Here is a 26,050-nt window from a genome sequence, read left to right on the forward strand (position 1 = left end):
GCTTACTTTTGAGATCCATTCATTGTGTAGAGGTAAATGCTTGGCATTGATCAATATGATCAATACTGATCAGTCTTATCAATAACAGTAAGAACAATAGAGTAGGATAGTGGAAAACGGGTGGTATCTTTACGTAGAAACTCCCTTCAGTGAAAAACAGGTATTTACTTTGTTAGCATGTGTATGTGGGGTTGTTTACATACTAGAGGACATCAGGAGTCTTTCCATTTTGTTACCATAGTATTTCAAAAGTTTCTGTTGTCATAAATCTAAGGAACCAATCCTATCAAGTTGTAAGGAAAAGTGATTGAGGTGAACAGAAATTAGTTTTTAGGGGTGTAATCAATGACTAGAGGCAACTTAAAGAACACTAGGTAAGAGAGGGTTTTTTACCACACTGTATTGTATTGGCGCTAGAGTGGCGCAGCAGGTAGTGTCGCAGTCACACAGCTCCAGGGTCCTGGAGGTTGTGGGTTTAAGTCTTGCTCTGGGTGACTGACTGTGTGGAGTTTGGTATGTTCTCCCTATGTCCATGTGGGCCTTCTCCGGGTGCTTGGTTGGTGGATTGGTGAATCAAAAGTGTCCATAAGTGTGAGTGAATGTTTGTCACCCTGCGAAGGACTGGCCCCTTCTTCATTTCCCCCTCCAGTGTTCCTGCCTTGCGCCAAGTGATTCCGGGTAAGCTCCGGACCCACTGTGACCCTGAACTGGATAACCGCTTACGTCTGCTTGGAGTTGTAAAGACAGATGCTCTATTCTCCCTGTTACAGCTTTAACAGAGAGCCATAATGATTTTGAAGCTGTAACTATAAATTAAAAATATTATGTATTATGTTCCTTTAAACATTGGCACCTGCATAGGGGACAGAGCATAAATCAATAAACTTCTTAATTCAAACTACTGATTGTTCTTATAAAACTAATGGTCCTATTGGATTGATGCCTATCTTTACTAAAAATTGAAGGTGTGGGAAAAGTCCCTCTGTTTCACTGTCCCCAGTAATAGCCATTTAGGACCAATTTAGGACTGAGTCCATTTCATATTTCTTGACAGTCCAAAGTAAAAGGATGTCCAGACATTTGTGGTCTGTTCCAAAACTTTGTGTGTGGACGTAGGAGAGATGACGTTTGGCTTTCTAGAAAGAGCCTAAGGCTGCAGCACTGGTATGAGGGAGGGAGGAATGGCTATTTAAAGAGGGGAACCAGGGAGAGGAGAGAAATAACAGTACAAAACTCAGCCCTAGCTTCGAGTAACCGCCTCCGATATATAGACAGCAGCCTTTATTCTCCATTCTCAACGCATAAGGTCTGAATATACGTCTGAACGGGCCGCAATGGGCAAAGACTATTACAAAATCCTTGGCATAGCGAAAGGAGCCGCCGAAGAAGACGTTAAAAAGGCGTACAGAAAACAGGCTCTGAAATGGCACCCGGACAAAAACAAGGCACCCAACGCCGGCGAAAAATTCAAAGAAATAGCCGAGGCTTACGAAGTCCTTAGCGACCCCAAAAAACGAGAAATATACGACCAGTACGGAGAAGAAGGTAACATGTTTTAGCATTCCTGACCATTTATATGAATATCTGAAAAGAATAACAGTAGTAAAATAATCTCATATTTAGGGTTAATATGTAAAATATGTGAACATTTCCATCTTATTTTCCTAGTTCTCCGTTCCACCTTAAAATTGTACAGAAGTTCCATTCTGGCTCCTGCATTATTTAAGGTAGAACGGGGATTTCATTTCGATTACATTATTTATCCAAAAGCGGTACCATAATCCATTTGAGATTCTGATTTATGCCACAAAACAAATTCCTTTAGTGTTTGGCGTACCTTTAAAAGAATAAATCCCGGTTTAAAACACGATTTGTCCGCATTATACATGTATTATTGAAGATATAATTAGGGAATTATCTCAATGCAGCTCGACTGTGGTTATACTTCCTTAGAGTTTGCAAAAGCCTAACCATTTTTATGTGTAAATATATTCAGATGAACAAGTAGGATACTGAATTTCCATAATATGAAGGAATATAAAGGAAAGGGGTTATCACTACTATACCAGTATATACTAACACTGTAACTATCACTTTCTTTTTCTTGGCAAAACCAGCCATACATTTTTGGGGGCTCTCAGGTCTAGGTAAATGTCAGCTTATTTTGCAAAAATTAAATGTCCAAAAATGACTCATGAACACTGCTTCTAATGAGTGAATTCAGCTATTTAAGGTGCATCTATTGCATAATCTTAGAAGGAACGCACGGCAGATGGAATGGGATACTCTGAGACACATTATGCCCAAGGCCACCAGTGCCCAAAGCCAAGTGTTGGCATAAGGTGTATTAAACCTACCAGCATCCTCTGGAAGAATGGAGCTCTTTCCAATAACTTTGACATGAGCTGGAGGTTCATCTGGGATCAAGAATGAATCATTCAGTATGAGATCTGTTAGCTGTTACTGCAGCAAATGAAGGGTAGATTCTCTTTCTTTAGATTTAGTGAAAAAAAGTTGTTGAGTGTCAGGGGTGTCCAAATTTTTTTCAAAGGGGGCTGAACTGGATCATATCAAAATGATTCTTAAGAGCCAGTCTGTCTTTCCAAATATATTATTCATAAATTATTCATAACAGTGTATTCAAAATATGAAAAACACTCATTTACAAATTACTGTATTTTATTTTAGAGCAACTGCTGCAAGATATCAAAAGTACAGAAGCGTATTGCTGCCACACACACTAAAAAAAGCATCTTATTATTATGAGATTTATCCTAAAAATGACATAATATCTCATAATTATCTAATTTTTATGAGGTATGACTCTCAATTCTGTTGGTAATACCAATACGGTTCCGACACAAGAGCCACTGAGCCCTGGTTTCACTGGTTCACGCTGCAGTGACCAGCGATGGTCCATTGGTCCAATTGTGTCTAGTTCAGTGTACATGCAATGTTTTATATCCATTATCTGTAACCGCTTATCCAATTTAGGGTCGCGGGGGGTCCAGAGCCTACCTGGAATCATCGGGCGCAAGGCGGGAATACACCCTGGAGGGGACGCCAGTCCTTCACAGGGCAACACAGACACACACACATTCATTCACTACGGACACTTTCGAGTCGCCAATCCACCTGCAACATGTGTTTTTGGACTGTGGGAGGAAACCGGAGCACCCGGAGGAAACCCACGCGGACACGGGGAGAACACACCAACTCCTCACAGACAGTCACCAGGAGCTGGAATCGAACCCACAACCTCCAGGCCCCTGGAGCTGTGTGACTGCGACACTACCTGCTGCGCCACCGTGCCGCCCGATGTTTTATATGTTTGGGCTTATTTTTTTGTAAAATCCAATATATTACTGCAAATACTTCCCTCTCTTAAAATCATCAGTTCTCACTGTAAACTTTGCGTGTTTTTTTGCTGCAGCCATCACCAAATATTGTTCTTTGTTCTGTTAATTACTTTGTTGGCCCAGAGAAATGAATGCCGTTTACGTTTAGCTTTGTTCATTAACATGATGGTGCAATATCCTGTACATTAGTGCACTGCTGCCACCGTCAGGTGAAAGAAAAAACTTCCAAGTGCCAGGGCCATTAATTATGTATTCTTAAATATGATGCCACGGGCCAATTAAAATCTTACCATGGGCCACATTTGGCCCAGAGGCCAGACTTTGGACACGCTTGGTCTAAGTGGTCCAAGTGTAGACACTTTTCATAACACGTAATATAATAAATATCTTCTGGTTTTCAGGTCTTAAAGGAGGAGGAGGACCCACAGATGGACAGGGCAGCAACTTCACCTACACCTTCCATGGCGACCCTCACGCAACCTTCGCCACCTTCTTCGGTGGGGCCAACCCATTCGAGATATTTTTTGGGCGGAAGGTAAACGGTAGGGACGATGACGACATGGAGGTGGATGGCAGCGATCCGTTCGGTTCCTTCACCAGCTTCAACATCAATGGTTTTCCCCGGGGTGAGAGGCACGTGGGTGTAGGGGGACAACCGAGGAGCAGGAAGCAGGACCCTGCCATCCACCATGAGCTCAGGGTCTCGCTGGAGGAGGTCTTTCACGGCTGCACCAAGCGCATGAAGATCTCCCGAAAGCGCCTGAACCCGGACGGACGCACCATGAGGACGGAGGACAAGATCCTCACCATCGAGATCAAGCGTGGCTGGAAGGAAGGCACCAAGATCACATTCCCAAGAGAAGGCGATGAATCACCCAACACCATCCCTGCCGACATCGTCTTCGTCATTAAGGACAAGCCTCACGCTCACTTCAGGAGAGAGGGGTCCGACATTGTCTACCCTGTCAGAGTCAGCTTGAGGCAGGTGAGGGTCCCCTCATTGTCAAAGGTGGTCTCAACACTGATTGTCCAACATTTTTAGATATAAAATTACCTGTTGTGTACTTTTATGCTATATATGAATTTTGTGTTTAATGCTCACACACACACACACACACACACACATATTCACTCACATATATACTCACCCAGTTACATATATGCTCACTCACTCACATACATACTCCTCACTCACTCGCTCACATACATACTCACTCACAGTTAGGAACTGCACCACAAGGGGCACTATTTCTCACATACATTAGGACCTGCTCCACTATTGTGCTTCACATCAAAGACATAGTGTGTCCTTGTTTTCTTAAGAAGATATGTGGACGAGACATGAAGCAGGATTTATTAGAAGATAACTTAAGCCTGTAGGTTCCTATTAGACACGTTTGATTTGAGGCTAACATTATCTGTCTAAATTAATGGTGCTTTTCCACCGCATGGATCCAGCTCTACACGACTCGACACGACTTGCTTAAAGCTTGTCACCTTACCACCGGCACAGCTCCTCCAAGAAATGGAGCCGGTGATGTCGCAAAACCCCATCTCTAGGAATCGCTGGCTTTGAAAACCACAACAAGGATGCCAGTAAAGTTAGGCGCTGTTTAATCATCATGTATTTGCATGTTGTTTTTGTTTTTTGGACTGAAAACAGCTCTGTGCCCCAGTTCTCACAGATCACTTTTACTTGTTGTACGTTTGGCTTTCACTGGAAATTTTCGCGGGCCATCAGCCCAGGGGGCATATAAACCTCTTCAAAACACCTCAAGGTAAAGCTACGAGCTGCAGTTGTGAGTCCGATAAAAATAAATGTGAAAGCTGCTGTAACTTGATGGATTTGAATGAGCTCTGCTTTTCGTGGTGATTGACAGGTCTCTCTGGTCAATCAGTGCTCTGCAGAGTTTACACGTCAACATTTAGTACCTAGTAAAGATGTAGAGGTTCCATGCAGTGGAAAAGCACCATAAGAAATCCTGCTTTGAGGAACTGCCCCTGTGACATGTATCTTTTCCAGGCTTGGTACTTAAGCACTGAATTTAGAGCCACACTGGCCATTTGAACTCTGTTATTAGGTTAAAACTGGATGTATTATTGGGTTATAGAATTGGATTCTATAACCCAATAATTCCACTGAATCATTCAGCCCCTGTCATTTTGCTGTTTTGTAGAGGACTAGATGAATGGGGTGTGGGTTTTAAAGGTAAATTTTGCTTCAGTCCAGCACTAAATGTTTAATACTTAGCATTTTGGCTTTGTCATGTCCGACCCTGAGAGACTACTCTTACCAAGCTCTTCCTGAATTGAAAATGGATGTGTCCAAGCAGGAAAACCCTACAATGTGCAGTGCAGGGTTATTCAAGGTGCCTAAACAGAGGACATGGACAAGATAAGACATCTTCAGATCACTACGTGACAGACATAGCCATTTTTTTTCTTTGTAAATTGAGATTATTAAAGATGTGGGCATTCACTCTGCTATTTTCCCATTTTACCAGGGTCTGTTTTGGCTGCAGTTAGCCTAAGCATAAAGAAATAGACCCAGAGACCTTTCGATTCCTGCTTTTATTGAGCAACCCAGAGCTTTGTACACTCAGAGATGAAACCCTTCTGGGGCCACAGATATTACATCCACTTGAAGTCAGAACATCTCTTATGTAACGCGAACTGTGTGCAGCCAGAGACGTGAGTTAGATCAGCTGTTTGGTGGCGAAAGACAAGCATTCATCCGCCCCCTTAAATTGTTCTTGGCTTAGTTGTAGCTCCTTGTTCAGCAGCATCAGTGTGAAGTGAAAGCCAGGAGTTTTACTGTCTGGAGTTCTTTATGTTCTTTTTGTTGCAGTAATACCTTCTACTCTTTTTTTTAAGATGTTAGAACCATTCTGTAAGGATTTGATGGCATTCAGCCTCAAGAACATTAGTGAGATAAGTCACTGGATCACATCCCTAAGTTATACGTACATTATAATGCATGGTGTTTCATTATTCCGCAGGTGCCTTGCTCCACAGCCCTGTGCTGGGGGCTTAGTACTCCTCTAGCCCGCTCTTGGCTTTGGGTATGGTGAGTGTAGGCTCATATCCAGCTGCTGTAGAGTGTCCCTTCCTATTTGTTAGTGCTTTTCTATGGACTGTGCACTCTTGCTTTAAAGGAACACTAGATAAGATTTGGTATTTTTGCTCCTGGGCTCCACCTAGTGTTCCAGAGTGTCATTCACTTTTAAGGCACTGTCCTGAAATCCCGAGATGAGGGGGTGTTTACAATTCCCTCCAAATTTTAGGCTACATAGTGCAGTTTCTGCTGTGCTGAGCTGGGAGTAGCAATGACAGAGGTGCTATGACAATGACAACGACAATGGAGCATCACAGTGATTTTGAAGCTGTAATTTTAAGGTAGAAATACGACATAGTGTTCATTTAATTCTCTACTCAGAAATGTGTACAACAATGTTGTGATATATAACAATAACAGCGTACTACACCCACCTCTTACTGCATCTCCATTCAATGAGAGCTGTTTATATTCGCATTGTCTGGTCTGAAAAATGACTAATAAATCTTCTCCTCTTTCTTTGGCTGCAGTCTTTGTGCGGCTGTTCCGTGACCGTGTCGACGATAGATGGGAAAACCTGCAACATGAAGATCACGGACGTCATCAAACCCGGCATGAGGAAGACCATCGCCGGGCAGGGGCTGCCCTTCCCCAAAAACCCAGAGCAACGAGGGGACCTCATAGTGGAGTTCGACGTGAACTTTCCAGAGAGTTTGCCGTCCAATGCCAAGGACGTCCTGAAGCGGCATTTACCTACTTCTTAAAAATATATATCCAGTAAAACTGGGGGCAGGACGGAAGTGACATTTTAAAAAGTAGGAAGAACTGCTTTCCACCTCCTTTCCCCTCTGACATTGTTGACAAATCGGCGCTACACCCCCACGAAGAATGTGCAATTTCTATTTTTTAATCTCTTTAGTGTCAGCTTTTCTTTGTTCTATTTTTTAATTATGTTGCATGCTGAATCAAGATCATAAAAGTGCTCCATGTGCAGTCTCCTCTCTACGTGTCTGAAAGTAAAATGTTGATATTTGATTTCTTTCCACACTGGCTGTGTTCTCTCCTCCTCCATGAATCGTATCGTTTTGGCGGGAAACACTGAGCACAAATATGTTTTTTTGAATCCTGGAGAATGGACAAGGACTATTTACTACGTTTTGTAGAGTAGCATCAATTCTGTGTGTTTCTATACACAGCAGCACTTTCGTATGGAAAGGACCTGCCTACAGAGGCTTTATACTGCGAACGAAGCTCCAGCTGACTCTGTAAAGTTGGAAACTGAAATATATGCTGGCAGAGTCGACGTTAAAACTCACGAGCCTGAAGCTGTACACCACATGTATTGATATTGCTGGAGGGCTGTTAAAAAAAAGCTTGGCTTAAAGATGTGCAATGAAACGTTCAGATGTCTGTCAGCGAACTCGAATGTCATAAAAGACTTCTATTTACAGCACGGCGGTCTGGACTGGTGCTGTCATTGGTCATCCAGCATGAAATGAGGGGTATTAACAGGGAGTTTGTCTCTTTTTGCGGTAGTGGCAGCTTCTACTCTTCAGAGGAGGCTTTAGAATATGTGTTGGAAATATTTCTGTCAGGATTTGATAGCATTCAGCCATGGAAGTTTTAGCAAGGTCAGGTACTGATCTTGAAACAACTCCAACTCATTACACAAGGTATTTGATGGAGCTCCTCCAGTCCGGAAAACAGTTTCACTACTCCACAGCCAACATTTTAACTATATCCCGAATGCACATTTAACACTAATAAGTGTGTAGTATAGTGTAAAGTTCCATCCATCCATCCATTATCTGTAACCGCTTATCCAATTTAGGGTCGCGGGGGGGTCCAGAGCCTACCTGGAATCATCGGGTGCAAGGCGGGAATACACCCTGGAGGGGACGCCAGTCCTTCACAGGGCAACACAGACACACACACATTCACACCTACGGACACTTTTGAGTCACCAATCCACCTTGCAACGTGTGTTTTTGGACTGTGGGAGGAAACCGGAGCACCCGGAGGAAACCCACGCGGACACGGGGAGAACACACCAACTCCTCACAGACAGTCACCCGGAGCGGGAATCGAACCCACAACCTCCAGGTTCCTGGAGCTGTGTGACTGCGACACTACCTGCTGCGCCACCGTGCCGCCCTAGTGTAAAGTTGAGTATACTAAAATATCCACAGTGCACATGTAGAACCGGTGGATGTTTGAGTACGGTAATGAGGGACACTATTTTCCCACAGTCCAACAGGATACAGAAAGGGAGGAGCTTCTTGCATGCTTCTCAATATGTCCTCAATATGCTTCTCTGTCCGACATAGTGCACTACATCCTACATAATGCACTTCACACAGTGAATGTAAGAAGAGGGACATGAAGCTTTTATCAATTTCATTGTCTGTCAGCACTTATTCAGTTCAGGGTCGCAGTGGGTCTTACACAGAATCACAGGGTGCAATGTGGAAACACACCCTGAAGGGGGTGTTTGGACCGTGGGTGGATACCAGTACACCTGGAGGAAACCCACGCTGACACCGGGAGAACACTATTATCTAACATTAATTATTTATTGCAGAATACATTATTTTATGACCTGCACTGTGCACTACGCAGTGTGGAGGGAGAGTTTCAACGTTGTAGCTGCAGCTTGGTATGACGTGCGTTGTCATAGCAACAGTTCATCACGTCCTGTTAGTAAGAATCAGTGTTGTATGTTTAGCATTTTTGTACTAGCCTGCTAAACACACTTTTAAGGTTAGCACATAGTTTATACTCTACAGTATTAGTGTTTAGTACACAAATAGGTTGCAGCCTTAGTATTGAGCTTAGTGTTCTTAGGCTCATGTGCAGCTGCTTTATTACTTTATAATGGAGGTTACACAGTGTACTGTCGACGACCTACGCTGGGAGAACCTTCATGTAGGGACCTTCGTGTGCTACAGCTGGATCACATCTGAGGCAAATGTTAGATCCAGATGTTGAAGGTCAAACAGAAAATTCAAATGTCCACCAGGGGGCGCCACATGTTTAGCTGCAGGTTAATGTACATACAATCATAGACGGGGGGAGTACCTGCGATACGAGATGGCCGTGAGTGATTGTGTGAGTGTGTGAAACTCTCCACTGGTGTGTATGTGAGTGACTGGGTGAATGTGTGAAACTGTCCACAGTTCACCCTAATCAGGATGAAGCTCTATAGAAGATGAATGAATGAACTTATAAGCCAAAAAATTATGAACTACTTTATTGACGTTTTATCCTTTTAATGATTCAGAAATTTCCATCCCCTTTAATATACTCCAGCAGAAAGTGACTTAAATGTGATAACTTTGGCATTTATTTGTGTCAGTAATCATATGATCAGCCAAAGTATTAAAGCAACCTGCTCATTTCTACACTCACTGTCCATTTTATTAAAGACTGTACTCTTATCTGTTGCTCTGCATACTTTTTGGTGCCCCTTTGTCCCTGTTCTTCAATGATCAGGACCCCCACATGGTAGGTATGATTTGGGTGGTGGTGGTGTGTTAGTGTGTGTTGTGCTGGTGTGAGTAGATCAGACAGAGCAGTGCTGCTGGAGTTTTTAAACCCTATGTCCACCCACTGTCCACTCTGTGAGACACTCCTCCCTCGTTGGTCCACCTTGTAGATGTAAAGTCAGAGACAGTAGCTCATCTGTCGCTGCACAGTGTGTGTCGGTCGTCCTCTAGTCCTTCATCAGTGACACAGGACGCTGTCGGCTGGATGCTTTCAGTTGGTGGGCTATTCTCTGAGGGGTTTAAAACTTCAGTAGCACTGCTCTGTCGGAACAATACACACTAACACACCACCACCACGTCAGTGTCACTGCAGCGCTGAGAATGATCCACCACCGAGCTGGTTCTGTGGGGGTCCTGTCCTTTGAAATCAGGGTGAAAGGGGGTTTAAAATGTTTGTAGAGTAACAGATTAACTACACTCTGTAGTTGTAGAACTACCAAGTGCTCCTGCATGGTGTCTGGAGCTGACAAAATGGACGGTGAGTGGAGAAACAAGGGGTGGGGGCATTTTAAACTTCTGGCTGAACGACAGGAAGACTGAATACCTGAGGCAGGTAGATGAGTTTCAGTGTGACGTAGGAGGGCCGCCCGCCCGCGCGTGCGCACTGTGCCTGAGCCCTGTGGGAAACACTGTCCGTATTGTTTTCGTGTTCAGAGGGAGTTCAGGAGCTCGAAGCGGCGTGAGGACTTAACTCGACTGTTTATCTGGTTTACTTCTGTCGTCGTTTTACACTTTCGTGCAGTTTCTTGAGCCGCGGGAACAAAACAACTAAAGGGGGTTTGTTACTGCTGCTAATGAGCCTCACGCGCACGCAGTCGCCACACCTGCGCTCGAGAGAGAGAGCGTGAGAGTGAGTCACAAACCGAGTTAGTGAGCGAGTGAATGAGAGGAAGGGAGCAAGTGACTGAGGAATTGAGAGCGTGAAAAGTAAACAGAGAGAGGTTGATGCTGACAAAGTGAGAGGGTGAATGGGTGAGATTGAAAAAGTGAATGAGATACAGTGACGTAGTGACCGATTTACTCTGTATTGCTGAGTGAGGTGAGAGTAACTTTACTGAGACAGTGACTGAGGTAGTGAGAGTGTAACTGAGTGATTTCGCTGAGAGCAGCCATGCCTCTGGGGCTGAGGAGGAAGAAGAATAAGTCTCGGGAGAGCTCTCACCTGGTGGAGAACGAGGAGGTGGGCAGTGTTGGGAAATCAGAGCTGAATGGCGGGGGTCCCGGAGTGGCCCCCCCACCTGCGGCCCTCAGGCCTCGTCTCATCTTCCACACGCAGCTCGCTCACGGCAGCGCAACCGGACGGATAGAGGGCTTCAGCAACGTCAAAGAGCTCTACAGCAAGATAGCAGAGGCCTTTCATATACAGTCCACTGAGGTAGAGTACATATAAACATATCTAATCATGACTGATAGAACAGCCATTTTCAAGCCACTGCTCTTATTAATCAGATCCTTCATTAGGCTTTACTGGGAAAATGTAACCCAGTAGAACAGAACTTGTGGACAGGAAAAACTGGATAGGCTTTCTGTCCATCCACCCATCCACCTATCTATATTTTAGAGTAGTTATAATTATATCCCACAGTTAGTAACAGACCTTGAGGATTTTCTGTCTGTCTGTCTATCTTTCTACCTATCTATACTATAGGGCTGGACGATATTTCTGAAGTTTGGTCGATACGATGTAATTTTGATATGGATATGAACAGTATAAATGCATTGGAAAAACTTCCAAGAACAAATAAGTAACATGACATCACCATCAAATATAAACCTCTTGGCTTTGTCAAAGTCAGTATTTTTAAACTAACTTTAAAATTAAGGGAAGTGCCCCATAATGACCGTCACTCAGTGTAAATAATGTATATTGAAATATTGAAAACGTGTTTGAAAATCATAGCATTTTTATTGAAACATTTAATATTGTGATATATATTGATACGGAATTATTTTCCAGCCCTACTCTACTATGACTGAAATAATAATCATTTTCAGGACACTACAGGGAGATGATGATCTGATATACTTCACTGCCCAGTGAAAACCATGCGTCTCCATTTTCATTTTTGATCACATCCGCTTTCCCTTTTGAGGAAACCATGAAGAATGGACCAATAGAAATGCTCCAAAATTACGTGTAATAAAGTCTCTCTCCGCTGACTTATTCTTGTAGATGTAGATACTGAGAGGACTGTGTGTTGTGTTTGGAAACTTGTGTCCAGGCTCCACGGGCTGTAATGGAGATCTCAGAGCAGGTGTTAGGCTCTGAGCGGGTCTTTGTCATGTTAAGTGAGTTAGAGTACAGAGTGGGATTAGTGTTCTGCGGTTCTTCCTGAACCTGTCGGACAAGTACAGACACTGTGTGTGTGTGTGTGTGTGTGTGTGTGTGTGTGTGTGTCTTGGGCAGGTAACAGCATGACACATCACCTGCAGGTTACACATTAACGACAGAACCAGTGCAGGACTGACACTGGAAAAAAACGACTGTAATTAAATGATTTGTTGAATTTCTAGGTGAAGTCTGATTATAACCAACATTTGTACAAATGCTCTGTTTAACATGATGATTAAAAATTAATTTGATTTAATTTAAAAACATTTCTGTCGGTCAGTTAATGGTGTAATATTCACACAGTGTAAAAGCAGCAGATGGTTTACAGTGGTGTTAAAAGGCAGTTAAACAGACACTAAAGATATACATTATTAAATCTAATGTTTTCTGTGGGATCTCTAAGATGTGTCAGTGGGGGTGTAGCTGAACCTACAGCAGGTTTTCAGATGGTTCTCTAGGCCCAGATTAAGCCTGTCCTCATAGCCAGATTAGGTCTAGACTACAAGCCACAATAAGCCCAGGCTTAACAAGGATTGTCAGTGCTGAATAACCATGATCCTTCAAGACTAGGCTTAATCCAGGCTGTGGGTTTGGGTCTTTCCTTTGAAGAGAGTATGTTGTTAAAATGGGCTCAGTTATATGATGGACCTTAAAAAAAAAAGTGTTGTGGTTAACAAATGTTTACTCTTTGTGTCATGTTGCTGACAGTATGATTTTTAGTTTTTGGTTCTCAAAACTTTTATTTTGACGTGAGATTTGGAGATGTTCAAGTTTTGAGGCTTTGCCCTGTAATAACCAGTGGGTTTAGATGGGTTTTAGGGGATTTTTGTGGGCGTGGGACTTTGTCAGGACCTCAGAGGAAGTCCCTTATGTCCTGTACAGTGGACCTGCCTCAAAATCCTGCTGATAAAGCCCACAATTTTAATTCTCCAGGGACCAGGGGCTGCCCACTCAGTCGCCCAGTCAGCGGACCACCCCTCAGGGCTAGAGCTCATGTAGTTTATTGAGGGCAAGATAGATTTAAAACATGTGGCCAGTTCCAGTGATATCACCATGGTCAGATTTCTACATCAATTTATAAAAGCTTCTGACTAAACGCTGAAACACAGAGCGCAGCCTCTCAGGAACAATCGGCAGTTGCAATTAATGAAACAAATATGAACCTGGAACAGCTGTTGCAGCAATAAAAGACCCCCTCATGTCATCAGTATAAGCCTCACCTTCATTCAGTATGATCAATTAATCTCAATGATTACGACCCCTCTGGCACTTGCCAGCAGCTCGATGTCCCATCCCGTAAGTTGATGGGGTTGGTTTCTTGGCGCCAGGGACCAGATTTACCTGATGAAAAGCAAGTATAGCCGAGTAGAGTAGGTACCATGCAGTGGAAAAAGGGCCAAAGGCTAAACACTTGTTTTTCAGTAGAGGAGGTCTGTAAAAATCTTAGTAAAAACCAGAAAGTGTATTTTTGTCAATGGACAGCTAATCATGCTTGGAGTACAACATTCCAACTCTTATACATAGACCCACTGCTCTGAAATATGTCAGGAGATTTAATAGCAGGCTATAATTTTTATGGCATTAAAATTAACTATGGACATTATCTTTTCAATGATAAACTGCACTCTTAAAAACCGAGATAAAGATTGGAAGTCGTCGGTTATCTTCCTGAGTTTACCCGGGAGATGAGGAGAGATGTCAGAACAAGCTGATGTTATCACTGTTATACTCTGTTTAGCCGATAAGTCTTGATATTAGCAGCTTTGTTTCCCAGTGGTGATGGACTGGTGCCCTGTCCAGGGTGTGTTCCTGCCTTACGCCCGGTGCATGATTCTGGACCCTGATCAGAATCAAGCTGTTACTGAAGTTGATTGAACAAATGAATTAATTGTTTTCCCACTCGTTTAGCTACAACATCTTTTTATTTTTTTTAAATGCCATTGGAGCTTAACACGCTTGGAGGAGAAAACAAATCGCTAATATTGGTAATACCAAAAACAGACATCTGTGTGGGCTAGCATTTGTGCTGAGTGATGGGGAAGAGGGAATCTTTCAGCCACGGATGTAATGACTAATTACTTTCGCTAATGATTTAATGAGTGAATGGCCAAAAGTTTGTGGATGCGTATCTCACCAACTTCTTTTTAAATGAATGATATTCTTTAGGAGTGTGTTTCCCTTTGATGCAGGAAAACCCTCTACTCTTCTGGGAAGGTTTTAGACTAGATGATGGAACATTGCTGGCAGGATTTGATGGCATTTAGCCTCATAAACATTAGTTTTGGGTTATAAACGCAGCCCCAACTCAACCCAAAAGACATCAGAAGAAGCTCTATCATTCCAGAAGACACAGTTCCACAGGGCAATACCCCTTTTGCCAGCACTTGGTATTAGTTGGCCTTATGCTCATGTATGTAGACAAGCAAGCACTGAATGTGGGAGCATAAAATGTTCCAGAGCCTTTGTATCACCAGGGCACCCTTGACAAGGACAGTCTAATGTAATATTAATGGAACAAATGGTCTCACTTTGTCCACTGATCTGGGTTTTGTTTTTCACTGCTAGCTCTGGAGCTTACCACACTGCACTGAACACCGTGGTAGAGCCATCTGACCTCACAACATTGGGCAAAGTCTGTTTATTACCATCATATCTCTGACATAAATGCACACTGACAACATGACTACACACCGTGTGGTATCTGTAAATTGCTTAAGGTTTGAATTCTGGATCTGTGTGATGGGCTTTGTCAAAAGAATATGGGATTAAGTTAACTAATGATACTTCAAATACTTCATTTAAGGCAACACTAGGTAGTATTTGAACCTTAAAATTACAGCTTCAGAATCATTGTGATGCTTCACTGAGCTGTAATAGGGAGAATGAAGCCTCTGCAGAGACGTCACTATTGGTGCTTTTCCATTTCTTGGTACCTACACGACTCAAAATCCCTAGTCACTTTTCCACTAGCACAGCTCTCCTGCAAAATGTAGCTGATGATGTTGCAAAACTCCCTCTCTAACATACTGCTCTGCTGCAGCTGGAGATTCTACAGAGGGAGAGTTGGTGCTGGACGTCTGCGTTGCGTGGCGTAGAGTTATGATTCTCTCTGGACAATCAGTGCTCTGCAAGGTTTACACACCACAGTTTAGTCCCTACTGCTCACCAAGTTTTTATATCACTTTGCTGTTTAAAAAAAATAAATAAATAAATAAAATAAAAACTTACTAGGTAATAAGAAATTACCCCATGGTCCCGTTGGTTTGGTGTGTTCTCCTTGTGTCTGCATGGGTTTCCTCCGGGTGACTGTCTGTGAGGAGTGTGGTGTGTTCTCCCTGTGTCCGCGTGGGTTTCCTCTGGGTTACTGTCTGTGAGGAATATGGTGTGTTCTCCCTGTTTCTGCGTAGGTTTCCTCCTGGTGACTGTCTGTGAGGAGTGTGGTGTGTTGTCTCTGTGTTCGTGTGGGGTTTTCTTCGGGTGCTCTGGTTTCCTCCCATGGTCCAAAAACACACGTTGGTTGGTGACTTAAAAGCGCCCATAGGTGTGAGTGAATGTGTGTTGCCCTGCAAGGAACTGGCACCCCCTCCAGGGTTGCGCCCAGTGATTCCAGGTAGACCCTGGACTGGATCAGCACTTACAGACAATGAATGAATGAAATTACCCTGAGAGTCTTTAAATCCTGTGCTATGACTAGGTCACAGAAATGTAATTTTAAGGAATGGCATTTCAGGAGCTGCATTAACAATCCAAACATTTGTGGACTTCCCTTTTTAGAATTGTGTTTCATGCTTTGCACAAAACAAAGCATGAAACACAATGGGATGCTGTTAGAGCAGCTGCCTTTGAGCTGAAAGATGGACGAGCTAGTGGACGTTAATCTGATTATAACGTACGTGGAAATAAGTCAACAGTAGTTTACATAGCTTTATTAATGAATATTGCAAGTGAGATTGAATGTACGTTTCTCTTTTTTTAACTTTAGATCTTTTACAGTGTTGTACCACTCCATGTCATGTCCCGATTGTTACCTGCTGAGATTTATAGAGAGATTATTTTAAAGGCTTTATTAAATGCTGTGTCTCTTATTTTTTATCCTTTATCAGGAACTAAAGTCATGATGAAATGGCTGTAGAGTCACTGAATTTCCATACAAAAGAAAGAGGGAAAGCTGCTGGCTGGCCTTCAGATTCATAGACGACTCTAGGGGCAGTAACTAAAGCTCTGAACCATTTGCCTGTATTTGCATTGCTGGTAGGCAGCAAACAGGGAGAACCTTAACCTCAGAGCAGAGGGCTTTATTTGGAAAATGAACCATTAAAGGTGTGGACCTTTTGAAAGGAGATGGTTTAAAGGCGTAGGAACGAAAACTCTTGGGTGAAACTGAAATTCAGGACACACACAAAAAGAACATGAATAAACATGTCGAATACACGTACAAAAACAGTATGTGCCCTGAAACCCAAACGTCCTCAACCACAGAGATACAGAAGAGGTTTATGATCTTCGTGCTTTGCTGTTGTCATTTGAGAGTCTATTCCTTCACAAACTGAAGCTACAGAGGGTGTACGCTTGTGGTGACCAGTTGCTAATGTTTTTAAGGTGGTATTAAACCTGTAGTGAAGTTGTTCTTGGGTAATGTGCCTAATGAAATATAACTGAATGTTTTTCACAAGCTTCAGATGTCTGTGTTGAATCTGGAATGGCCAAAAAAATTAACTAACACATTATGAGAAACCCACTAGGAGTGCTAGCAAAAATGCGTATCATAGCTGTGTTTTTTTTTTTTTTTTTTTTAAGGTTTTACTCTGTATCCTAACTACTGGTTTTATTATGTGTGCAAATAAGTTTTACAGTGTTTTTGTGTAACGTAATTGTTATTCAAACATTCTCCCGCTCTTTTGTTATTTTATGGTAACGTTCACTCTTATGAAAGTGATAATACGCGTTAGCATAAGCCGCATGCTTTGGGATGAATGGTGTGTAATTTTCATCAGAGTTACTCCACTTTCTGAGAGTGAATGAGCCAGGCCTCATCCCTGTCAAGAATTAATTAGCACTGACGCACACAGTTCCTGCTAAAAATATCCCCAATCACCATGGCCACAGACGGCCCGACATTTAAATATAAAAGACAAACAAATACTCCGCACTCGCACTTTTCACTGTACGTCTTTTACAGACGCTTTTAGAACAGGTCTCACATTTTCAGTCATTGTTTCACCGTGATAAAACGAACAGCATGCCTAAACATGGAAATTACCATAGCAGTGCATCCCTACCGCAGAATCCTCTTTTATCTCAGCGATCAGTTATTATGCAAGATATAATTGATTAAAATACAAAGAGAAAACCATATCTGTCAACAGTGTGATCAATAGAGTGGAATGTGTCCAAACCTGTAAGACTCGGCCACATTTAGAGCAGGTTTCCAGGGTTTAATGTCACTGTGACAAAAAGGTAATGTATAGCTCCCCCACAATTATCCTAAGGGCAGTTAGGCCTTAAGGTGTAACCATTGTGGGTGTTCCATTGTGCGCACAAAGCAAAGTTGAACAACCCCTATAGAAAATAATAGGCATGCTCCTTATACGACTCTACTCTGCTTTTTACTCCTCCACCAGGTAAATCTGGTCCTGGTACTGGAAGCAGGTTCTTGTTTAGTCACTGTTCTCTCGTGGTTCAGAGTGATGCAGACGTCCAGCACCAACTCTGCATGGGGGGGGTGGGGGTGGCCAAACAGCGAGTAGTGTAGGTACCATGCAGTGGAAGTGTGCCACATGTCCTCTAGAGGCACATGACACCCTTACCATAGGGCTAGAGAAGCAGAGAAACTGTGTTGTCTGGATACATCAATACTTGACCTCTGTAATGGTCTCGTGGCTGAATGCCACCAAGTCCTCCTAGCAATTTCCAACATCTCTTTCACCCGTTTGGTGCTTCCTCCTCAGCCAGGGTAATGATTGCTGGCAGGTTACTGCTGACAAGCACTTCTAGCTCATGTAAGTGGACTTGGACAGTCAGGTTATAAGCCACTCAGTCAGTCATTTTAAAGAATGATTTAATGACCCTCCCCTCGGTAGCTAGCGTATGCCGTCCTGGTGAAATCCTTGTGCCTCGGACAATGTGTGGATCAGCTTTTTTTCCCTGCTTAACTGGGTTAATCTTTAAAGCCCCGACTCGTAAACACAGCTTTGTTTCTTTCTTTTCTTTTTTTTCTGGTTGATGCTGAGGTCCTGCCGCTCTCGAGGCTTCGGTCATTTTTGTTTAATTAGTGTGGAGCACACTGGCCGAGCCCCAGAACTGTGCCCCGTTACCACAGGAACAAGCAGTTCAGGACTGTTACACTGATTCAGTCCTCTTTGTTCTGTCTGGTTTGTTTCTTCAGAGCAGGGCATGGAGGGTACTAGGGCTGATAAAAATTAATAGTAACTGAAGGTAGATATTTTATGACTTAACCTCCAGGCTTTTTTCCGTAAAGGGGACATATTATGAAAAAGAAAGCACTTCTGAATGCATTAGCATTATAATTTGGCGATCTGGATCCCACCAACACACCACCTAGTTTTTTTTAAACAAGGCCTCCCAGTTTTTTAGGGTTTTTTGTGTTCTGCATAAGTCTGAGAACATTTGCTATAAGTGTTGGACCCATGTTTGTGTGAGAGCATTAAGATGAGGTTAAATGCAGCAAAACGGATGCAACGAGCGCAGAGAGAGATAAGAGCACCGAGTAAAAACGGAGAAGAAAGAGAACTGAGCAAAAACGGCTAAAAACCAAAGCTTCTGCTCCTCGCTCCTCACTGCTCTCGGGGTCAGGGTGAACAGCGAGCAGCTAATTATCATTTAAAAGAAACAGGTGCTGGGCATTCTGGGCTGGGCGTTCTGAACTGGGCTGTTTAGACACGGGGGAGAACACTGCTGTGGGGTTTGATCCTTGTGGTATTTTGTCCAAAGCTTGTCACAGATGTATCATTAAGATCCAGCACTAGATTCACTCGTGAAAAAAGGGGTATAATATGCCATATTGAAAAGGACCTTCTTATTTTCATACTCTTATTATGTTATTACGTTAAACATCCCAACATTTTAAAACAAGGTTAAATAACTTAGGATATATATCTTCTTTGATTTCATTTTCTCCATTTATTGGACAAGCTGTAATTTTACAGCATTACATTACAGTAAACAGTGAATTTCATATCACTGCAGAGAATGCAGTTTTACTGCTCCACAGTCCAGTGCAGAGTGGGTTATACCTCACTTGTTTGGTCACCATAGGCTGAAGTGTGGCTGCTCCAAAGCACCTAGTCCTTTTGGCAGTGCTATGCTGTGAAGCAAATAGAAGCGGTGTGTGCACAGCAGAACATTTGATGCCTTAATCTTCACTTGTTTTATGCAAATAACCTGAGAGATCTGCCCCTGTTTGGGTGGTGCGTCAATGTTAGGAAGCGAAGCGGCCCGGGAACATCCTGTGAGCTTCAGAACATGCAGTGAGAGGCAGAGTGATGTCAGCTGAAGCCTTGGCAACCGCAGCGTGGGCGTCTGTGAATCCACCCACGGATAGCAGCTTTTAGTGTTATGTTTTTTTTTTGTTTGTTTTTTTTCCCTCCCCCCTTCTCCTGATCCAGACTTGAACAGCTTCACTCAGCAACACCCCCCCCCCTTCCTTTCAGACCCCCTACCCAGGCTCCCTCTTAATCCAGGTCTTTCTATGCGCTCTGGTAACCCAGGGCAACAGGCCTCTGTGTTTGTGTCCCAGCTGATGTGTGCCCAGACACTTTTGAGCTCAGTGACAGCTAGAAAACCAGCCAGGTTTTCTCGGAGCACCTGGCAGTCCAAAGGGTATTCTCGTTAATCGATACACGCCGATATAGTACTTTCCTTCCTTTTTTATAACCACGTTCCTGCTTAGTTCTTTGTCCAAAGGTCCTGTCGGTGTGTTGTAAGATGTGTTATCAACACTTGGACTACGGAGTAAAGTCGGCTTCAGGAAATGAGCAAAATTTAAATTTGTAACGCAGCTAACTTTGTTATCCAAAGCCCTTCTCCTTCCCACTGACTTTCTTTGAACACACTCCCTCAATGGTCACCCTTAAATCTGGCAACAAATATCTCCGGTTGCCAGGCATCTCATTTCCAGGCTTCTCTGCCAGAGGTCACGATGAAAGAAGGGTTGCCAGATTGCAGGGCGATTGGCAGCAGTGATGTGGTCACTCTATCGCTGTGTGTGGGTGCGAGGTGTGGACGTCTAGCCGTCTGCCATGTAGAGGCCATCTCAACAAATCCGTACATATCACATTTCCGTGCGAAGGAGCAGCCACTGGAGTCTGTTCAAGTTCTCAAGTTTCCTACCATTACTGAAAATGTCACTGCCGCTGTTAGTAAGGTTGGGTAATTAGCATGCGTCATAACAACAATAACGTGAGCTGGTAACCTCCGTTTCATAATACTTATGTTATATATCATTTTTTTTGTTATAAAGCTGTGGCTTTTCTTTACCAAGAGATACTTCATGCCACAAACAGCTTTAGTAATTCATATAACACTGTGCTGAGTGGGAAAATAAACAAAAAAAATACTATTTTTATCAGCGTGGTCCATTACCCTTTTCTAAAGCATTATTTATCTTATGGATGTTTGCTCTGAGAAATTTAAAGCCAGGAAAATGTTGTTGTTCAATTTGCATGCATGAGTATCACTGTAATGTTCACGAGTCTGCTGAGAGCTGTTGCGAATGAATACTCTTGTTCTGCTTGTTCCCCAAAGCTCAAGGAACAGGACATTTTGTCTTCGAGGTTTTTAGTTAGAAGGCAAAAAAAGCTTCATGGCACAAACCGTTTGAACACCATCTAAGAAAGTTTGGTAAATTTATTATTCCCTTCCCAGATCTTGTTTTGCACCCTCAACACCCACAAAATCGACATGGAGAAGCTGCTGGGGGGTCAGATCGGCCTGGAGGACTTCATTTTCGCTCATGTGAAAGGGATCAAAAAGGAGGTGGAAGTGTTCAAGGCAGAGGAAGCGCTGGGCCTCACCATCACGGACAACGGTGCCGGATACGCCTTCATTAAGGTGCGATCTCACACAGGTTTAATAATAGATTCTTCCAGAGCTTTGCTTGAAAATGAGGTTAGATCCAGTTGCTGGGTGACTAGTCCTGGACCACAGACCCTTCCCAGGGCTGGGAGGGAGTTTAACTCCTCTAGTGCACGCTTGAAAGCTTCTGTGAGACTGTTTAATAGTAAACGGGCCAGAACAAATAGCTAGTAACCAATGAATTAAAGTGGACTTTCATTCAAATTTAAAACAGTATCCTGTAAATAGGAATTGGCGAAAATTCTCTGTTGAAAATATGTAATTGCATGAAACTGTTTGTAACATGGGTTGTGCTGTGTTCCATTTCCCGGAGCTGATTTAGCTGATGATTGCTGTCAGAGCTGAAATAAAGCCAGTGTTTGTTCTGGTCTTAGCTCGGGTTTTGCACCTCTCCCTTTTAGCTCACCAGCTTTATTTGGTTCTACTTTTCTTTCTTTTAACCACAGGTGTTGCCAGAGTTTGCCGTTCCAAAGTCTCCATACTCAATCATCTCTCTCTCACTTGTATAGATCAGCACCGTGAGCCACACCACACTAACATTACTCAGGTGACCTGCCCATCGGGTGACATTAAAGAACTCCCAAATCCAGCGCAATAGCTCTGACTGAATGAATATTTCAGACTTTACAGCAGCAGAGGGACTGTCTGTTTTAGTATATTTTACAAACCTAACATCTCTCAGCTTTAAGAATACAGAATGGTGAGAAGGAAACAGATACAGGATGAAGGTGTTGTTCCAGCAGTGGCAATATGTCACTCTTGTGTCATAATGTGTCAAGTTGATGATGAATGAAGGGAGTCTGCTCTATCATCTGTAACACGTGTGGTTAACAGTGGAGGCAAAGGGTGCCATCTTGTGTCGGCCAAGCTACAAATTTTGCTACAACTCAGGCCTAATGTAGAAGCCAGATAACTAGATTATATAACTATGTTTTTAAATACAAAACGAGTCTGGATTTGAATATTGAAAACTTTTTTTGTTTACAGCTTTCCTTTTCCTACAAGTTCTTTACAGCCTCTTTTCAGCAATGGTAGTATCCTACAGTGGCAGAAATGAAAGAGCAGAAGAGGAATAATAACATAACAGCATGAATGAAAATTGTATTAATGTATTAATAACATCCTTGGAACCGATAAATGGTCAAGTTCTAGTTGTTACTTTTTCTTTTTTTTTCATGAGTGCCCCTGAAATCTGAAACGACATTTCCATATTTTGCTGATCACCTTTAGGGCTCACCCCACTTCATTTCTCTTTCTGTAGCGCATCAAGGAGGGCAGCGTGGTGGACGGCGTTAAGGTCATCTGCGTGGGAGACCACATCGAGTGCATTAACGGGAAGAACATCGTAGGTACGCGGCATTACGAAGTGGCGCGGATGCTGAAGGATTTGCCCAAGGATCAGTCCTTCACCCTCAAACTGGTGGAGCCCATGAAGGCCTTCGGTGAGTCGATAGTAAAATAAATCCTCTACCTGCTGCTGAGTAATGAACTGCTTTGGAAACTAAATCAGTGTCGGCAGCAGGTGAAAAATGATCAGCTGAAAAGCTTTTAGCAGCTACCCTTTATGTTACAAGATGAACAGACCAGTAGGTAACTTTTGTTGGAACACAGGTAACGCACAGTTTTAAGTGTAATTCAAGCTATATTTCAATTGCTGATTGGATTTTTTAACCTTGATTTGAAGCTATTGTTTTTAGGTATATGAAGGTATAAGGTATCAGTTGAATAAACAATGCTGTCCACATACTTGGAGAGCATTTCTATTTTAAGTTTAAGAATGAGTTTGTCTGGTTTACTGCAGATATGCTGGAGCCAAGGTCAAAAGGAGGGAAACCTGCAGGAGAGAGCAAGATCGGCACTGGCCGAGGAACTCTCCGACTCCGATCCAAAGGCCCAGCAACGGTGGAGGAAATGGTAAGGACCATTTTTTGACCAGTTTTCAAGTATTAATTTTGTGTCGTTAGTTCAGCCTTGTACTGCAGTGTGTCCAACTGCATTCGTGTTGAATCCCGTTCTCCTCAGCCCACAGAGTTCGAAGAGAAGGCCGTGAAGAAAGTGGACGACCTGCTGGAGAGTTACATGGGCATTCGTGACACAGAATTAGGTGAGTGGGTGAATACGTCCATCTCAGCAGTGCTGCTGGGAGCTTATTCTGCTTGTACCAGACTTGTACCTAAAAACCCTAAAGTAAAAGCCATCCATCCATTATCTGCAACCGCTCATCCAATTCAGGGCCACGGTGGGTCCAGAGCCTACCTGGAATCATTGGTCGCAAGGCGGGAATACACCCTGGAGGGGGCGCCAGTCCTTCACAGGGCAACATACACACACACTCACACATTCACTCACACACCCACACCCTTGGTCACTTTCGAGTCGCCAATCAACCTACAAACGTGTGTTTTTGGACTGTGGGAGGAAACCGGAGCACCCGGAGGAAACCCACGCAGACACAGGGAGAACACACCAACTCCTCACAGACAGTTACCCGGAGCGGGAATCGAACCCACAACCTCCAGGTCCCTGGAGCTGTGTGACTGCGACACTACCTGCTGTGCCACCGTGCCGCCAGTAAAAGCCATAGGAGCATTTAATTAGCTTATTTAAATCACTGGTAAAACTGGACACATAGTTTGCAGTCTGTCTACGTCTGCTGTGCCTCACTTTTTGTTTTTTTTACTTTCCCCTTTGAACCAGTGAACTGTCTCTTTGTTTATAATCTCTCTGTATTGAACTCTAATTCATTCCACAGCGGCAACGATGGTGGAGGTCGGCCGGGACAAGTTGAATCCGGACGAGTTTGCTATGGCTCTGGACGAAGCACTCGGAGACTTTGCCTTCCCGGACGAGTTTGTGTTTGACGTGTGGGGAGCAATCGGAGACGCGAAACAGGGGCGGTTTTAATCCCAGTTCGACACTTCGTATTGAGTGATGTCTTTGGGACACTGTTTAGATAACGGCACACTGTCTGTAGAAGGGAACATTGTTGTTTCCTGCCACTGTGATCTGACAGCACAAAAACTATAGCTCATTGGAAGTGTACTTATTTTCTTAGGTATCACTGACTGCAATGATTTCTATATATTTTCAGTCAAGTTAATATCAGGCTTATATTTCTGTAGAGCAGAGAAACTCGAGTGATCCCTTCATATTTTGCCACACTGAGAATCTAAAGATAAAGTAAGCTTTAGTAAGCCCAAGCATTTAGTGTCATGAGTGTGCCTTTGAGGCTGCTTTACTAACATTGTTGTAAAATAGGTAACAAACAAAGTCAGTGAGCAGTCACTTTACCTGATATTTATCAATGTTCATGTTTTGTGCGATAGCAATTTTATGAAACAAGCTGCAAAATATTCCCAAGGCCCAAGTGAGAGAAACCTCTATAGCCAGGTCCCAAAGCCCAGGCTGCAGCCAAGGTAGGCTGCATTTTTTTTCCCCCAGTCACAAGGATCCTCTGAATATGACCCAAGAATTTCAGAGATATGACATTTGGTTAACCAGCTTCCTACAAATGAATGATAGTTGAAACTGAAGCCTTCAATTTGGAGTCCATCTTACAATCTATGAACTGGACTAGTGTGTTCCCTTTACTGCTGTTCTCCTCCTCTGTGTGTCATATTTAATCCGTACACCTGCTCTAGTTGTTTTGTCTCACATAAAGGTGGCTCCAGCGTTGTGATTGGAGAGATTTGAGTTGGAAGCTGGGACAACTCTGATGTGCCTTCTTTATGCATAAAACACAGGACAAAATCAGATTTTTTTCTAATTTAGAGAGATCACAAAAGTAAAAAAAAAGTGCTAGTGAACTGAATTTTTTTTCATGATATTCTCTTATTGCACTTCAAAGCAAATATGTGTTGGCAGTCAGAACCTGGTTTAATGAAGGGTAATAGACTCTAGCCTCAGGTTTAGACTCTTCTGGTCAGTGTCCTATGTTTTCCATAATTTCTAAGTGTGAGAAGATGTGAGAAACCTTTAGACAAGGGTCATCTCAGACATTACTATATAGATTTTTTTGTACGTACGTGAATATACAATAATTGTCATTTTATAGATGGATAGCTATATTTTCAGACTTAATTTATTTAATAAAATCCATATTTTACAGAAAGTTTAAAGATGCTAGACTAGGACTATCTTCAGTAACTGTGTTGTAAAAAGAAACTTTTAACACGGTGCCATTTTCTCTCGTTGGTAGTTTTGTACAATCACAGTAGTCGCTCAGAGCTGGCTATTTGTGTCCATCACGGATGTGAAGGGCAATAGTGTGCCACAATGAAATGTACAAAGCTTTTTAAAATAAAACTAGACTCCTTGGCTCTGAACTATTGCACCACCTGATGGATGAATTAAAAAAAAAAAAACTCTGGGCTGCACTTGTTGTAATTCACTTGTTCTGCGCAGTCCATAAGGGATGTTTTGTGATAAATACACTGCACGTTTTATGTACGCCTACAGATTTATTGATTTTATTTTGTATAAACATCATAAAAATATATTGTGCAGGTACTTAGAGACAGAAATGACTGTCAAACACTTGTAAAGACACACTGTCAGTAGTTTTCAATATTTTGAAACATCTTTGAATCCAGTCCCTCACAGAGGGGAATAAACTTTTATGATCCTTGTAGTGGTTTTGTCTTATTTTGACCGTTTAATAAGGCAA

General features: G+C 42.9%; 2 protein-coding genes and 1 long non-coding RNA gene across 3 annotated transcripts; 2 read left to right on the top strand and 1 right to left on the bottom strand.

Annotated features, from left to right (window-relative positions):
- Positions 1 to 1,182: 1,182 nt before the first annotated feature.
- dnajb4 (DnaJ heat shock protein family (Hsp40) member B4) lies at positions 1,183 to 10,438 on the top strand. The gene is made up of 3 exons (XM_066680661.1): positions 1,183 to 1,545; positions 3,761 to 4,344; positions 6,945 to 10,438. Exons 1-3 carry the CDS (start codon positions 1,335 to 1,337, stop codon positions 7,176 to 7,178), a joined length of 1,029 nt encoding a protein of 342 aa, XP_066536758.1. The 5' UTR covers positions 1,183 to 1,334; the 3' UTR covers positions 7,179 to 10,438.
- LOC136706916 (uncharacterized) lies at positions 5,986 to 11,316 on the bottom strand. Its single transcript, XR_010804166.1, has 3 exons — positions 11,122 to 11,316; positions 6,849 to 6,991; positions 5,986 to 6,742 (listed from the first exon to the last, which is right to left on the bottom strand). It is a non-coding gene; the product is annotated as an uncharacterized lncRNA (long non-coding RNA).
- On the top strand, positions 10,576 to 26,004 carry gipc2 (GIPC PDZ domain containing family, member 2). The gene is made up of 6 exons (XM_066680662.1): positions 10,576 to 11,334; positions 21,175 to 21,360; positions 22,646 to 22,826; positions 23,186 to 23,298; positions 23,407 to 23,488; positions 24,137 to 26,004. The coding sequence occupies exons 1-6, from the start codon at positions 11,071 to 11,073 to the stop codon at positions 24,286 to 24,288; spliced, it is 978 nt and encodes a 325-aa protein (XP_066536759.1). The 5' UTR covers positions 10,576 to 11,070; the 3' UTR covers positions 24,289 to 26,004.
- Positions 26,005 to 26,050: the final 46 nt, after the last annotated feature.

This window comes from Hoplias malabaricus, chromosome 9 (genome assembly GCF_029633855.1).
Source record: "Hoplias malabaricus isolate fHopMal1 chromosome 9, fHopMal1.hap1, whole genome shotgun sequence".
NCBI classification, from domain to species: domain Eukaryota; kingdom Metazoa; phylum Chordata; class Actinopteri; order Characiformes; family Erythrinidae; genus Hoplias; species Hoplias malabaricus.

Bases quoted from the DNA above. Each gene is read 5' to 3' on its own strand.
- dnajb4 (XM_066680661.1), top strand. From the start codon at position 1,335: ATGGGCAAAGACTATTACAAAATCCTTGGCATAGCGAAAGGAGCCGCC. The intron at 1,546-3,760 runs GTAACATGTTTT...TCTGGTTTTCAG, and splicing joins CGACCAGTACGGAGAAGAAG to GTCTTAAAGGAGGAGGAGGA. The intron at 4,345-6,944 runs GTGAGGGTCCCC...CTTTGGCTGCAG, and splicing joins TCAGAGTCAGCTTGAGGCAG to TCTTTGTGCGGCTGTTCCGT.
- gipc2 (XM_066680662.1), top strand. From the start codon at position 11,071: ATGCCTCTGGGGCTGAGGAGGAAGAAGAATAAGTCTCGGGAGAGCTCT. The intron at 22,827-23,185 runs GTGAGTCGATAG...GGTTTACTGCAG, and splicing joins GGAGCCCATGAAGGCCTTCG to ATATGCTGGAGCCAAGGTCA. The intron at 23,299-23,406 runs GTAAGGACCATT...CGTTCTCCTCAG, and splicing joins CAGCAACGGTGGAGGAAATG to CCCACAGAGTTCGAAGAGAA.